Genomic DNA, 16,332 nt, shown 5'->3' with positions numbered 1-16,332 from the left:
CAGGAAAGAATTTTGGGAAAATACAGAGAAGCAGGTGACTTCGATGCACTTTGCTGCATCTTAGCACCTGTTATGTAATCTGTAAGGATCTGATTGATGTCTTTGATTCCTTTTCCTTGTCAGTCTCCCTCAATCATATGTAAACTCCTTGAGGGGATGGGATTGTCTACTTTGCTTAACTTTGTGTCCCCAGCGTTTGAAACAGAAGCTGGCGTTCAACCTTCTTTAGAAGGTTGGCGTGTGTGTTGGGGAAAAAGTTGGGAGCCGAATGCAGCTGAATGTGGGAGGCTCCTAGCGCCCAGAGTCGAGTGGCAGGCAGAGTCCCGCTGCTCATGGGAGCAGGAACCGGGCGCCCGAGTCCGGCTAGGTTCGCCGCCGTGGATCTGCCCGTGCTGCCAGCAGATGGCGCTGTAGGCCAAGCTCACGTCGCGCGCGAGCCCGGAATCCGGAAGCGAAGGAGAGCCGGCCCGGGGCGCCGGGAGTCCCAGGCGATCCTCGAGGGCCGGTGGGCCTCCCCCTGCTTTCCTGCTGCCTTGCCTCCTCCTTGCAGTCGGCGCGCCAGGGCCCTCTCCCGAAAGCGGATGCGAAGCGGCGTCTGGAGAGGGTCCCGCGGTACCCACGTGACGAACAGTGCCGGAGCTCGTCGGACCGTCCCCGGCCTGCAGGGACATGGGCGTGCTCAGAGCTGGACTGTGCCCGGGCCTCACCCAGGAGATGGTCCAGCTTCTGAAGAGCCGCGGCATCAAGACAGGTGACCGTGTGGGCGCGTGTCCGGCAGCCGCGCGCCCAGCACACAGCCTGGGCACAGCCTCGGGACCCGCGTCCCCTGCCATACCCGCGTCCCCTGCCATACCCGCAGGGGGTGCTGCCCTCTCACTGAAGGGCCACTCCCCAGACACTTCTGGAAAGGTTGGGAGTGCGGGAGCCAAACCCGGGCCCCGGGGAGGAGCCCTACTGTGTGCCAGGCCCAATGGCTGAGACTTCACGCAGGCCTCCTGAGACTGCCTGCGCGGAGGCAGAGTGCACCCCGGAATCACAGAGCAGGGAAACCAACGCGGGAAGCCCGGGCTGCCCGGGCGACAATCACCTGCCCGTGTTTTGTTTATAGTGGTGGACCTGGCTGCGGCAGACCTGGAGGAGGTAGCTCAGAAGTGTAGCTTGTCATACAAGGTGAGCTCGAGATCTCCACGCCCCTTAAGCCTCGGGAGCAGTGAGTTCCAGTGAGGACCTGGGAAGCCCCGTGGGTGGCTCGGTACTGAGTGGTCTGAGTGCCTACCCCTTTTGGCAGGCCCTGGTTGCCCTGAGGCGGGTGTTGCTGGCTCAGTTCTCAGCTTTCCCCTCCAATGGCGCAGATCTCTACGAGGAAATGAAGACCTCCACTGCCATCCTGTCCACCGGCATTGGAAGGTTTGTACATGTATTTGGATAAAAAAGCGAGAGATAGAAGAACGTTCAGTGCTTGGATCAAGAGAGAGCAGGGTTTTTGAAGGCTGGAGTGGGAGCAGTATATAGACAGATGTGAAGGAGAGGCATTGGGACTTCTGAGTTCTTTTATCTTAGAACAAGGTTATAGGGTTTCTCAGCCTTAACACTATTGATACTCTAGAACAGGTAATTATTGATTGGGGTGGGGGCTGTGCTGTGCTTTGGAATATGTCTAGCAGTATGCCTGACCTCTACCCACCAGATGCCAGTAGTACCTCCCCTCCCTGCAGTTGTGACAATCAAAAATGTCTCCAGACATGGCTAAATGTCCCTTGCGTGGAAAATTACCCCTGGTAAGAACTGCTGTCAAACAATACAAGATGTCTGCAGTATCAGCTGGGCACAGTGGCCCAGGTTTGTAATCCCAGCTACTTGGGAGGCAGAGGTGGAAGATTCACAAGTTCAAAGCCAGCTGGGCAAGTTAGAGATTGTTAGTTCCCCTTGCATTAGCCTAAGAAGAGCAAGTAGCAGAGATAAGGCTCAAGTCCACGGGTATCTGACCCAGAACCTGGTGCCTTTGCCACACTCTGCAGTCATAGAGAACAGGGGAACTCACCAGAAGGAGCAGTTACATTGTGCCATGTCTTTTAGGTTAGGAAAGACTTGGAAGACAACAGGCGCTTTCTGGCCAAGTAAGTCTGACCTCTCTTCTGGCCTGTTTGTGCAGAGCTTGATGAATAGCTCTGCCACCACAAAGGCCTTTGGATTGGTCTGGCCGGCCCTTACTGTTTCCATAACACATTCTGTTGGCAAGGTTCATACAGCATGGTGCTTGCTCTCACTGGTTTGGGGTATGAGTTTGTAATCCAAACTAGTGGGTGCCAGACACATGCAGAGAATACATATGCGAGTGAGGCAAGGCTCCTGCTCTTAGGAGTATGGCGTATAGTGTGTATAGGAGGAAAACATGAATAGAAGACATGTGGATGCACACAGGGAAGCAGTCCCACGGAGGGAGTGATTAACAGGAAGCAGATTGGCCTCTGGGCTTCAGAAGCTTTTAAACCAACATACACAGAGGGAGCAGTCAAATGGCAAGCTGATAGGTTACTAGCAGGTGCAGATCAGAGTGCTGGAAGACCCTGGAGAAGCAGGGTCTTGGCCTTGAGGAATAGATGGACTTTCCCCGAGTGCTTAGCAATTCCTGATACATTATGTCATTTGTTCTTCACAACCACTATTGAGTGAGTGCATTGCCTTTAAAATCATCATTTTAACTGGGCTCGGTGATGCACATCAGTAATCCCAGCTACTTGGGAGGCTGAGGCAGGAAAATTTGCAAGCTCAAAGTCAGCCTGGCAACTTAGGGAGACCCTGTTTCAAAATAAAAAGGGGTGTAGCTCTGTGGAAAAGAGCACCTGGGTTTAATACCCTGTACCCCCCCCCAAAAAAAAATCATTTTCTTGATGAATAAATTGTGACTCGGGTTAAATGATTTGCTGAAGATCTTACTTTACCAGACTGGGCACTTGATGTCCTGTCTAACAGCCTAACTGATCTGCTGTATTGCCTTCTTCGAGGTGGGAGGGCATTGTGAAAGTAGAGTTCCAGGCAGTGGGGTAGAGCTGTGCAGGGTAGATGAACTGAGAAAGATCAAGCAGGGGTCTGGTGGTGCCGATGCAGGGTGTATGAGTCTGATCCAGGACAAGTGAGATTTGGCAACATACTGAAGAAGAATTATACTAACAGGTAGGATACAGATATGAAGAATCAAAGGTGACCTCCTCCCAGTGCACCGTGGGCAGTTAATGGACATAACTTTAAAACTTGGCTGCGGGGAGGGAATTCTTATGTCAGAAGTTTGAGAAATGCCTGATTGATTCCAGTTAAGCAGGTTTCTTTGTTGTAAGTGTTCTCAGAGCCTTTGTGCTGTGGGCAGTGTGAATCTTGGCAGAGTAATAGAGAAGGTAATGTACCTTGGAAAAACTAGATTCATCAGAGAGAAGGTGGTTCCATTCAAGCAAGAGCTTTGTCTGTTCATCTCTGTACCCCCTCATTTTATAATAAGGCCTTCAGGAAATATGAGGGATTCAGGTGATGTTTGAATGAATAATTGAAAGAGTGATTGAAAGGTAATTCAGAGGAAAAGATAGAGGATAAACCCCAGCAATCACTGGCATTCTAGGCAGTGGTGGCCAGGGGTTCTTTTTCATGCTGCTGTGCTGCTAGAGGGATATGGAATATATTGGTAGGAAGGTCCTCTACATAATTGGAGGAAACATGGAAAGGAACACAGGTGGATTTGGGAATAGCTCATGTAGGCTGAACAAGGCAACCAAGGATGTGGTTGGTTCTTGACTAGAGTTAAGCCCACTGATTGAATCCTGGCTGCACATTAGAATTGCCTGCGTGACTCAAAAAGAAACTCATGCTTAGGTCTCACTTCTACAAATTCTAACTTAATTGATCTAAGCCAGTGATTCCTAAACTTGTCTGTGCATTAGAATCCCCTGGGGAACTTATCAACATCCCAAAGCACAAGCCTCCCCCGAGACCAGTAGGATTCCCTGGGGGTGGGACCCAGGCATCAGTGTTTTTTATTTTTGTTTTTGAAACTCCCACCTGACTCTAGTGGGCGGATAAGTTTGAGGAACTGCTGATAGAGGCATCTTTTTAAAAACTTCCCTGGAGCCAGGTGTGGTGGCACACAATGTAGTCCCAGTGATTTGGAAGGCTGAGGCAGGAGGATGACAAGTTTGAGGCCAGCCTCAGAAATTTAGCATGGCCCTAAAGCAACTTTAGCAAATGTCTTGCTAAAGTGGGACAATTACAAAAGTGCTGCCTGGCATGTCAAAAAACAAAAAAGGGCTGGGCGTGTAGCTCAGTGGTTAAGTGCCCATATTCAATCCCCTGTTATCCGCCTCTACCAAAAGAAGAATGCAAACAACCAATAATGAAAAAAAAAAAAAAAAAAAAAAACCCCGGGCTGGGGATATAGCTCACTTGGTAGAGTGCTTGCCTAGCATGTGCATGGCCCTGGGTTCAATTCCCAGCACCACCAAAAAAAAAAAAAAAAAAAACCACAACATAACACTTCCCTGGAAGATAAGTGTGGTGGTATGCCCCTGTAGTCCCAGCTACCCCAGAGGCTTAGGTAGTAAGATGCTTGAGCCCCCAACTTTGAGACCCGTAAGCAACATGGCAAGACCCCATCTCAAACAAAAACAAAACCTTTCCCTATAATGAGAAGGATTGAGAATGACTAGTAAAATGCATCAAAATCACCTGGAGTTCTTATTGAAACCTAGATGTGGGTCCACTGCCAGAATATTTGATCAGTAGGTCAAGATAGGGGAAACGGGATCTTGCATTTCTAGCCATTCTGGAGTGTGGCAGATACTGCTGATCTGGTGACCACACTGGAATAAAACTGGAGCTTCCCAGATCTTAGTGGGAGGGATGGGGTCCAGGAGTGGTGGAGCTTGGATGTGTATTAAACAGGTGATTGTTAAACAGAGACGGTGTGAGCACAGTTATTCCAAGAAGCCATAAGGCTGGAGTGTTAACCAGAGGTTTTGACTGGCAGGAACCTTCGGTCCCTGGGTTTGAAATAGATGGGACAATTACTAGAGTGCTGCCTGACACGTTGCAGGTTGCAGGTCGCAGGTAGGTCATGGGAAGTCTTTAAGAACCATTTTCAGAGGCCTGGAGTCTGTGAAGATGATTGCAGCATCAGAAAAGTGATGCATGTGGTACAGGCTGTGACTCAGATGAAGCTTCAGCCCCATACCAGGCAGGGCAAGTAGGGTGATCTGTTTTATGGTGGTTGAGGGACAGAACCTGGCTTGGGAATTGTCTGCTTCTTAAAGTTTATCCTAAGGCTTGCAGAGCCTGAGTGTTGACTATACAGGAACTAAATAAAATAATAGCCTTGTTCTATTATCATTTCTCTAGTAACCTTTATTGTGTGCCTCTCAGGTCTGGGGCATGTGCTAATGTTGGTGATGCAGCAGGCACAAGGCCTGGTCCTTGCCCCAGGGTGCTCTTACCAGAAGAGGGAGACAGACAAACAAGCAGATAATTACAAACTCCTAGAGCAAATAATGGAGTTCAGCAAGGTTTCGGAGTACAACATCACATAAAAATCAATTGTGTTTATTTATATTCTCAATGAACATGTGGAAACTGAAATTAAAAACAATATCATTTAGAGTTGCACCAAAGAAAATGAAATACTTAGGTATGAGTCAAAAGATTGTGTAGGATTTGCCTGTGAGAAATTAAAAATTGAGGATGAGAGAGATAAAAAATGAATGACTCAAGTTGGGGTTGTGGCTCAGGTAGAGCACTTGCCTGGTATGTGTGGGGCACTGGGTCCAATTCTCAGCACCACATATAAGTAAATAAAATGGAGATCCATCGCCAACTAAAAAAAATTTTTCTTTAATTATTTTGACAAAGATACAGAAGCAAGAAGGAAAGATAGCCTTTTAAACAAATTATACTAGAGCTATTGGACATAAAAAATCTAAATTTCATACTTGATATAAAAATTGACTAAAAATGAGCCAGGCATGGTGGCAGACACCTGTAATCCCAGTGACTCGGGAGGCTGAGGCAGGAGGATTATGAGTTCAAAGCCAGACTCAGCAACTTAGTGAGGCTCTAAGCAACCTAGCAAGACCCCATCTAAATAAAAAGGGCTGTGGATGTGGTTCCTTGATTAAGCATCCTTGGGTTCAGTCCCTGGTACCAAAAAAGAAAAAAGGGGGGAAAAAAAGACTAAAGATGGATTATGAATTTAAATGTAAAACATAAATTTATTTAGCTTTTAGAAAAATCTTGGGGATCTGAGGCTAGGCAAAAGCCTTAGACTTGACACTAGGAGTATAATCCATTAAAAAAATTCACACAGCACTGTCAAAAAAAATGATAAATTGGACCTAATAAAAATTAAAAGCTTTTGCTCTGCTAGAGAGAGGAGCTCCTAGCCAGAGATGACTGGGACATCTCTGAACAGAACCAGTGCTTGGAAGGAAGGTCTTTTCTTCTCTTTTTTTCCCCCCCAACCTCATGATTGATTTCTCTTCTGCCATCAGCTTGGACAAACTGCTTGATGCTGGTCTGTATACAGGAGAAGTGACTGAAATTGTAGGAGGCCCAGGTAGTGGCAAAACCCAGGTATGTGTGAGGCAGTAGCCAGGAAGACTGGTAGAGGTGGGTGCCTAGTCCTGGATCTGTGTGGAGCTTCCACCAGTGTCTTTATGGGTTCAGGAGTCAAAAGAGGCAAGATGGGTGATGAGAGGTGGGCTTGGACTTAGGTGGTTTGTGCCTCCGAAATCTGGACAAAATGAGCTTTGTTTCTAGACCTTCCCTCTCTGAGGGCTCAGGTTCACCTGATGGCCCATTCTCTCTTAAGGTATGTCTTTGTGTGGCTGCAAATGTGGCCCATGGCCTGCAGCAAAACGTCCTATACATTGATTCTAATGGAGGGCTGACAGCTTCCCGCCTCCTCCAGCTACTTCAGCCTAGGACCCAGGATGAAGAGGAACAGGTAAGGGGCAGGACGGTTGGGTTCCTGTGAGACTCTTGACTAGAAGACCCTATTGTCCCTTACACTGCAAAAATGTGGGCTATTTCAGTGAACAGTCACTTCTTGCTTTGAAATTTGAGGTTCTGTTGATACTTCCTATGTCCCCCAAGCTTGCCCTGTTAGTGTCATCTTCCCAGCTTGCATGCCACTGGGACAGTTCTTCCAGGAATCCCTCCCAGCTCCTTGCATATTCTAATCAGAGCTGGCAATCACCCAACATCTGTTTCCAGCCCATTTCTTGCCCATGGCAGATATCATCAATCAGTTGTATCTCTTTCCCACCAAGTTGCAAATATGTTATAGTTCAATACCCAGGCAGATCTAGCCCCTTGGACAAAACCCAGTTGCCATTCTGGACCTGAGTGTTTGTGTCTGAGTGCCTCTTCCCCTTCTCAGCCTTATAATTCCTCTTCATCACCTTCCTCAGCCCCCTGATCCATCTATCCCAAGCCTCTACATTTCTCTCCCATCCCTACAGGCAAGAGCTCTCCAGAGGATCCAGGTGGTGCATGCATTTGACATCTTTCAGATGCTGGATGTGCTGCAGGACCTCCGAGGCACTGTGACCCAACAGGTGAGGCTTCTGTCCTGCCCTTCCCTGCTTTACTCAGCTCTCCAGGTGCCGTCTGTATGTGGGCAGGTATCCTATTACAGACTCTCTTTGGGAATGCATATGTACAATCTGATGACGTCAGCTGTGTGTGCCACTCCCAAAGTGGAATTCCTTAGTATTTATTTCATATGCCTTATTGTTTACATATTCCCCATCCCTGCTAAACAGTAATTTCCTTGAATACAAGGATTATGTTGTATTCGTCTCTTCATCTCTGCATTCCTCACTAAAACCAATTAGGAATGATTTCAGCTGCAAGTAATAGAGATTGTTTGACAGACTTGAACTTTGAGGACATCTAATTATCTCACATGAGTTATGGAGGTTGGCCACTCCAGAACATCAGGGCACGAGGCTGTGTTTCTGATTCTCTTGTTCATCCCCTCATGATTGCTAAGTGGCTGCTATACCCTCAAGTGTCTTCTCTTCACACATCCACATCCACATTCAGGCCAGTGTTGTAGAAACAGAATCAGAATATAAGAATAAGGGAGAAGAGAAAGGAATCCTGGAACACAACCTAGGCCCAAGGAACCAGGAGGATGTTAATGCTTGTGGTTTGAAAGATGGCATCAGAGCTCTTCTTAAAGAGCTGTCTTTATTTGGAACCACTTTAGCTATGGGAAAGGAGGCTTTGGAGGAATGATCTAGAAAGAGGCAATAAAATAAAGAGAAAGCAAACTCTTCAATGAAAGAAGTTGGGAATTTGGGGTGGAAGTGAGTAGGAGAGAGATGAGGAGTGAGTCAAAAAAGGAGAAGGTCCTAAGAGGATGGTTGGTGGGAGACAGGATGTGAGAGAACCCAGAGCTGACCACAGTCCTCTGAATGGGAATTTATGAAGGAGCATTTGCCACATCCTGTGATTTAAACCCCCTCTGCCCACCCAAGTCTTCAGTGAAGTCTGTTAGGCACCCAGCTGGGTCGGGGAAAGCGTTGCTGGAATTCTGTGATGCCCGTGCAGCTTACTTGGAATGGAGAGCTTGTTTCTGACTAGCTTCTGATGGATGTGCAAGCTTGTCCTGCAACGGGTGCCCTGCCCAAGAGGCCACTGGTTCATAGTGGCTGCTTCCCCCAAATCCCTCCAGGTGAGGTGTTCTTCGGGGACTGTGAAGGTGGTGATTGTGGACTCGGTCACTGCAGTGGTCTCCCCACTTCTGGGAGGTCAGCAGAGAGATGGTGAGTGCTGTGGCAGAGCTTGAGGGGAGCGGACGGACCCTCATCTCCTGACTCTGGAGTCTGGCCCCGGGCCAGCCCTATCCCTTGTCCTCTGCTTCTCCTCCCTCAGGCTTGGCCTTGATGATGCAGCTGGCCCGAGAGCTGAAGACCCTGGCCCGGGAGCTCAGCATGGCAGTGGTGGTGAGGAAGAGGCTCAGCCTACAAACTTAATTTCCAGTTACAGCTAACTCTTCATTTCCCTTAAATGGCAGCTCTGAACCCAGAGTAAACCCTTTAGGAAAGGGATATAGCCCAATTTCCCCAGGTCAGCTGGAGCTCTGGACTGAAAGGGAAGAAACTGAACCATTAGTAGCCAGGAGGATTAGGAACCAATTTGTTTTTCTTTTTCTTTTTTTAAGTCATGTTTATTGAGGTATAATTTACATAGAGTAGCTCTTCCTTGTTTGAAGTTTGACTAATAAATACAGTTGTATCCAATCTTGTTATCCTACCCAAAGGTCCCTTGATCCCGGACAACCTCGTAATTTTTCTGTCCCTATGGTTTTCCCTTCTCCAGTTTTTCCTATAAATGGATCATTTTGTTGTTAAAGTAACTTTTTCTGCTTAGGAAGTAGTTTGTTTTTTGTTTTCATTCTTTCTTCCTTTCATTTTTTTTTTATTATTACTGGGAATTGATCTCAGGGGCACTCTACCACTGAGGCACATCCCATCCTTTTTCTGTTTTATTTATTTATTTATTTCGAGATTAGGGTCTTGCTAAGTTATTGAGGCTGGCCTCAAACTTGCCATCCTTCTGCCTCAGCCTCCCAGGTCACTGGTATTACAGGCATACACCATTATGCCTGGCTAGAAGCAGTTTTTAAAGTCTTCATGCTTCTCATAGGAAGATTTAAAAAGTAATTAAATATAAAATTCAAACTTGTAATCAATCTCCATATCCACAGAAACTTAATTATATTTTATCTCCATAAAATCTTTTTTCTTTGCATATATATTTATACTTTTTTGGGGGGTGAGGGGGTTTCCAGGAATTGAATTCAGGGGCATTCAACCACTGAGCCACATCCCCAGCCCAATTGTGTATTTTATTAGAGAGAGGGTCTCATTAAGTTGCTGAGCACCTCACCCTTGCCGAGGCTGGCTTTGAACTCACGATCTTCCTGTCTCAGCCTCCCAAGCTGCTGGGATTACAGGTGTGCATTGCTGCTCCCGGCTATAGTTATACTTTTAACTAACCTTCTAACTAAAGTAAACTTGTTTAAGAAACCATAAAAAATAACCATTTCAGTCCATCTCCCTTGTTCTTACATAGATCTTTAAGACTGGCATTTTTAGCAGGTTTTTCTTTTTCTTTTTTTTTTTGAGATGGATTCTCACTGTGGTGGCCTTCAACTCACATTCTTCCTAGGAGCTATGCATGTTTTTCCCAGTTTTTAAAATTATGTTAAGATAAGTGGTATAAAATACATTTGTAATGTACCCTTATCACTGTCCATCTCCATGGCTGTTTTCATCTTATAAAACTGAAATTCTGTGCCCATGAAAAATAACTCATGGGCCAGGCACGGTGGCACACACCTGTAATCCCAGTGGCTTGGGAGGCTGAGGCAAGAAGGTCGCAAGTTCCAGGCTAGCCTCAGCCACTTAGCGAGGCCCTAAGCAACCTAGTGATACCCTGTCTCTAAATAAAATTTTTAAAAAGCCTGAGGATATGGCTCAGTGGTTAAGCACCTCTGTGTTCAATCTACAGTACCCCCCCACCAAATAAATAAATAAATGTCTAGAGGCAATATTTCCACATTTTGTGGAAGGTTATACTAATTTGTATTCTCACTGGCAGTGTAGAAGGATCTGTTTTCCTATCCTTTTATTCAAGTACAAGTTCTTGGGGCCTTGCTTTCCTGGCTTTTGGATGTCTGTAAGCACCTTCTGTGTGCCAGACTCCGGAATAGGCAGTAGGGATTCAGTGATGAACAAGCCCTAGCCTCTAGGGGCTATCACACTTGCATGCCTCTATGGGAGCCGATCCACCAGATTAGGACTCCTATTCAAAAACTTGTGCTGTGCATGCCTATAATCCCAGTGACTCGGGAGGCTAAGGAAGGAGGATTGCAAGTTTGAGGCCAGCCTCAGCAATTTAGTGAGGCCCTAAGCAACTTATTGAGATCCTATCTCAAAATAAAAAATGCTGGACCCCCCTTATTAAAATATTTTATTTTATTTATATTTGTTTTTTTATGTGGTACTGAGGATAGAACCCAGGGCCTCAAACATATTATGCAAGCGCCACAACCCCCGCCCCATGTCTAGCCCTTTTTAAATTTTATTGTGAGATAAGGTCTCATTAAGTTGTCTAGGCTAGGCTGGAACTTCTGATCCTCCTGCCTCAGCCTCACAAGTAACTGGGATTACAGATGTGGACCACTACCCCTTGTTTTCATATCAGTCCTTTTAGCTATTCTTTCATGTTATTCGAAAATATTTCTGAGGTCACATTTTAAAGGCTTGATGGTTAATGATAAGAAAGGTATGATCTAGCATGTAAATATTTGCTTATGATCCCACTTAGATATAAATGAATAATATCAAGACTATTATAAATAGTTCTGTGAATAAACAGGGTTTCTGTCCCCCATCAGAGCACACGTGACCAATACAGGCCAAACTATTATTTCCCGAACATATACAAATACATTTATACTTTGCTTTGGGCCGCAGAAACTGTAGTTGAGGTGAAAAGTCAGTTTTAAAACAGGAATTCAACAGCTTTTTCATGCTTGCATTGTGCTTGTAACTTTCTTGTTCATGTGTCTGTTTAGTCAGTCACAGATCATTGTACATCCAGTATTTGAATCATCTTGTATGAATTCGGGTATGAAATATATTTGCACATTAACTTAAAAAAAAAGGGGCTGGAAATGTGATGTGACTCAGTGATTAAGTGCCCCTGGTATCAAACCAGACGACTCTCTCAGGGCAGGGGGCATAGCTCAGTGGTAGAATGCTTGCCTAGCATGCCTGATGCCCTGGATTCAATACCCAGTACCACCAAAAAAAAAAAAAAAAAAAAAAAAAAAGAACTCCTCTTGCCCCCATAAACACACAGGTATATTACAAAGGGCTGGGTGGACATGGTCTCTGGATGCCCATTTGCTGGGTTGGGGATATAGTGGCTGCAAGCCCACCAGTAACTTCCCTATGGGAAAGTGTGACTAGCACTGCTTTTTCCCAAACAGGTGCCACATTGCCTTCTAGTTGGGGGTTAGGCTTGAGGCTTTAAGGTTTTAGCAGAGAGAGCTGGGTCCAGGTCAGGAGCCCTATGATCTAGTCCCAGACCTGCCATGAAGTTATAGAGCCTTGGGGGAGTCACCTGTCTACACCAGGCCTCACTTTTCCCATCTGTAAATTGAAGCAGTAGGAGCAGATGTCCTCTGTACTAGCATTATGGATCTATAAGCCTTTCTGCAGGTGACCAACCACATGACCCGGGACAGGGACAGTGGTAAGTTCAAACCTGCTCTTGGACGTTCCTGGAGCTTTGTGCCCAGCACCCGAATTCTTCTGGACATCATTGAGGGTACAGGAGCATCAGGCAGCAGCCAGCGCACAGTGTGTCTGACCAAGTCTCCACGTCAGGTGAGCCAGCCCCAAGGGAGCGCCAGTGATCTTGGGCCCTGGAGGGAGGTTTCCATGCCCACAAGTGTCTTACTGAATTCTCTGATGCTGAAACTGTGGAATAGGTCTACCCACATGGGTTGCTTAACTCAACTTACCCTTCCCTCTGTCTCTTCTTCCAGCCAACAGGGTTCCAGGAAGTGGTGGACATTGGGACCTGGGAGACTCCAGAGCAGAGCCCAGTGTTTCAGGGAGAGCAGACATGACTGATGCTGTTGATTGGGACAGGAGGAGGCATCACAGTCCCCTACCTTTCCTTCTTAGTAATGTTGCTTTTACTGCCAGCCTGCACCTGGGACTGCAGAAGTTCTCAGACTGGCCCGAAGAACCGGCTCAATTTCCTGAGCTTCAATCTCTATGGAGGCTCTTAGAGCCAAAGGCCAAGAGGAAGCTGCCATGGAGGATGCACAGGTCCATGCTGGTGCCACATTTCCTCCCTTTGCATCCGCTTTCTATATTTCCAATGGAAGCTGAGTTCACCCTGGACATCACTGCAGAGGCCATACTAGTAAATGGAAGAATACTCCTGTGTATCACCATCAGATCTTGTGCTCAGTCCTAGCACAATGATGGGGCCAGAGAGCCACTAGCTTGCCTCCCTCTCTTCCTCTTTTGTTTGCCTCTGTTTTTCCATCTGTAGGATGGGCTTCCTTTCCCCTCAGCTGCCTCTGAGTTACTGGATGGAAATAACCTCATAAATGCAAAAATAATTCTTCATCTAGGTCCTGCTCTTAAAAGTATATGTAAAAGACAATTCCCTGAGCTCCAGAACCACCCCCCCAAGGTTGTTTTTCAGTTTCTCCCAGTAAAGTCCCCAAAGAATGATTATTCCTTTGCTCCTGCTGATTTGGTTTCACACACCTGCATGCATCACCATGACTAGAATGTGAGCTTGCTGCTGTCCCAGGGATATAATTTAACAAGAAGGAAGGCAATGACCTGCTCCTGGTGAATCCAGCCACTTGTTTAATATGCATGGTGCCCTGTGGGGCCCTTCCACAGTATAGAGTAACCAGAGGTGCTGAACCGTGGCCTTGCCCACAAACAGACAGGAGAATTTGCACAATAAATACAGCCAGCTGAGAAAATTGATGCTAGTGTAAATAATACATGGCAAACCTAGTCCTTTATGCAGAAATTCATTGCTGGTGGTTCCAAGATGCAATATAATTACACCTCTTCCTGCCAGCTGTACCACAGTCTTGTTCCTTAGTGTATGAAATAAAGCCGCCCCCCCCTCATCTGATACCACTACCGTGGCCATTCGTCTGAGAGCTATAACCCTGTCTGGGAGGGGAGGATCATGCCAGGGGAAGGAAAACAAAAGGTGAAGTAGAGAAATGATCAGGATTGTGTACTCATCACATTTTTTTTAAAGGTTACTCTTCTTGATTAGAGAACCTGTTGTGTAATCAGTTGTATCCTGGGTGCAGGAAAAGTGGGTCAGAGTTACACTTAGAAGATACAACATTTATGGGTGATGACTGAAATGGGTAGTAACAAGCACGGAGGATGAGCAATGAGCAGCAGGCTTGCACAGGGGTGTCTGAGTGAGGACAGGATTGGTGAGTCTAAACCCTGATTCTTGATCCCACAGAAGACCCTAGGACAAAATCAATCTTCAGAATCTACACCATTTTGGTTGGCACTTTCCTGGAGTCATACTAAGAAGCACTGCATTAAGCTAGGAATGGCATAGCTCTGCCCTTCATGGTACCATTTGGGCATCCAGAACCCACGGCAGATATCATCAGCCATCACAGCCACTCTTTTCTGTAGAACTTGGAGTACTTTGCAGTTTTTCCTCAGTGCAGCACTACAGACAGATGCTACTTGTCAGTTCAAGGTGGCCTGGTTGCCCCCTCTGTCCTGGGCAGACTTGTCCTGTTCCCTGTGTGAGTTTAGGTACTTCCTACCTGACTGAGAACCCTCGAAAAGTGCAGTTTGAGGGGCATATAAAGATCACCTGGCCCATCGTGTCATTTATAAAAGAACTTGGGGCTTAAAGGAAAAGTGGCAGTCCCAGGGCAGAACAAGGGCTTGCAGAACAAGGGCTTGCAGAACAAGGACTCTTAGTTCCTAGGTCAGGACTGTTGCTATCCCCACGGGGCCTTGCAGTTTCCAGCCTCGTAGTTGTGTTTCTGCTGGGGCATGGCTGCAGCTGAGCTGCACAGCCTTTGCCCAGGTGCTCACACTAGCCATGGGAGAGTGTTCTATTCCTGGCTACTCCAGACCACCAGGCAGCATTGCTGCAGGCACCTGGGTGGCCTGCTTTATCCCTTTGGCTCTTGTTCCTAGACCAGGCCTTTGTCTTGCCTGCATGCTGCTCCACTCTCCATCCTGGCTGTACCACACTGCAGGCTCTTAAAAGGCCTCCAGCAAGTGGGTTCTCCTGCCAGGGAGTCTTTTGTTCCCTTGGCTTATGTGCATGCCTTTGCCTGTCCCTCACAGTGCCTGATGCATACCCATCCTGACATCCTCCCTTATGTCCCAATCATGGGCTAGATTTTCATAATAGCTCCCCTGTACTAGTCACCTGTACTTTCTGTTCATGTGTCTGCCCAGGAGCCCAAGCTCCACTCCAAGAGCTCCCTGTCAATTTTTCTCTTATTTTTCCATTTTATGGGTGCTTGTGAAATGAGTGGGATTGAACACATTTTAAAGATGGCCAAGGAGGAATGCAGGAATGTCTTCTGGATCTAAGTAGTCATTAAGTTCCCATAGTCACTTTTTACAGCCCTCTACAGGAGACTGGTATGTCCTTTATTTGAAATAAGATGGAATTAATGTTAAGTTCCTACTGTGTGCTAGCACTGATGGCATGGCACTTGAACTAAAGACTGTCAGGCAGAAGTCCCCTGCCTACCACCTCTTTTTGGTGCTGGGGATTAAATTCTCATGCATGCTAGGCAAGTGCTCTCCCACTGAACTAACATCCCACTCCTCTGTGTATTATTGAGGCCAGTTGGCACTGCAAGTTTTAAAACCTGGCTTAAAGATGCATCAACAAGGTCACTCATCTCTGATAATGTGAAGTCCAGGATTGGTAGCAGAGGGCCTTTCTGCTCTGTTCTTGTTTTGTATTTTGTCTTAAAGCTTGTTGCCCTCATCAAAAGAACTTGCCCTCTGGATTGATACCGCTCTGAGCATCAATCCAGGTATGACAAAATCTACAAGCAGGAAAGGGATCACCTACTTTTGTCCTTTGAAGAACAAGGAAAATGCAGAAGTTCCTTCTAACCAAAGCTGACTTACTCTGTATCTGATCAGTCAAATTGCTTCATACACCCATGTCTAATTCAGTAACTGGCAGAGGAAGTGGGGCTGCTGTGATTGGTTGAGATCAGCCAGGAAATAGCCCTGGAGCTGGGGCTGGGGGTGGGTTTTCCTGAAGCAAATGCTGTGGTCTACTGGAAAGGGGGGAGAGTGTAGAGGAATCAGACATTGGGTGGGCCTGCCATAGTCTAGAGGGCAAGTTCATCCAGGCTCCCTTATGTTTGTTCAGGCCCTGTACTCATGGTGACATTAGAACAGCTGTGTGACACAGGGAATCTTTCTATCTTACAGATGGTAAATGAGAGCTCCGTGAGGTAAAGCCAATAAGTGATAGCACAGGACTCCAAACTTGAATCTATCTGATGCCTAACCCACTTCTTCCCAATTTCACATTGCCTTCAGCTATAAATATGCAAGTGTTTTAACAAAATTCTTTTTCATATTTTGCCATGGTAGCAGCAAAGGCTGCATATATCCCAACCTCTTTCAGCTTAGCTCACCATAAAACTCTGGATCAGAGATCTACTTTATCAGCTTTTTCTGATTTTCCCTAGGGAAGAGAGTGACAAACACT

At 46.5% G+C, this 16,332-nt stretch overlaps 1 protein-coding gene across 1 annotated transcript; it reads left to right on the top strand.

Annotated features, from left to right (window-relative positions):
- The first annotated feature begins 482 nt into the window (after positions 1-482).
- On the top strand, positions 483-13,453 carry Rad51d (RAD51 paralog D). The gene is made up of 10 exons (XM_026411890.2): positions 483-751; positions 1,109-1,170; positions 1,289-1,407; positions 6,525-6,606; positions 6,845-6,979; positions 7,497-7,592; positions 8,717-8,807; positions 8,917-8,987; positions 12,276-12,443; positions 12,605-13,453. Exons 1-10 carry the CDS (start codon positions 670-672, stop codon positions 12,686-12,688), a joined length of 990 nt encoding a protein of 329 aa, XP_026267675.1. The 5' UTR covers positions 483-669; the 3' UTR covers positions 12,689-13,453.
- Positions 13,454-16,332: the final 2,879 nt, after the last annotated feature.

Source organism: Urocitellus parryii, chromosome 7 (assembly GCF_045843805.1).
Source record: "Urocitellus parryii isolate mUroPar1 chromosome 7, mUroPar1.hap1, whole genome shotgun sequence".
Lineage (NCBI taxonomy): Eukaryota > Metazoa > Chordata > Mammalia > Rodentia > Sciuridae > Urocitellus > Urocitellus parryii.
The sequence above is the reverse complement of the archived record's forward strand: the minus strand, read 5'-3'. Positions and strand labels throughout refer to the sequence as shown.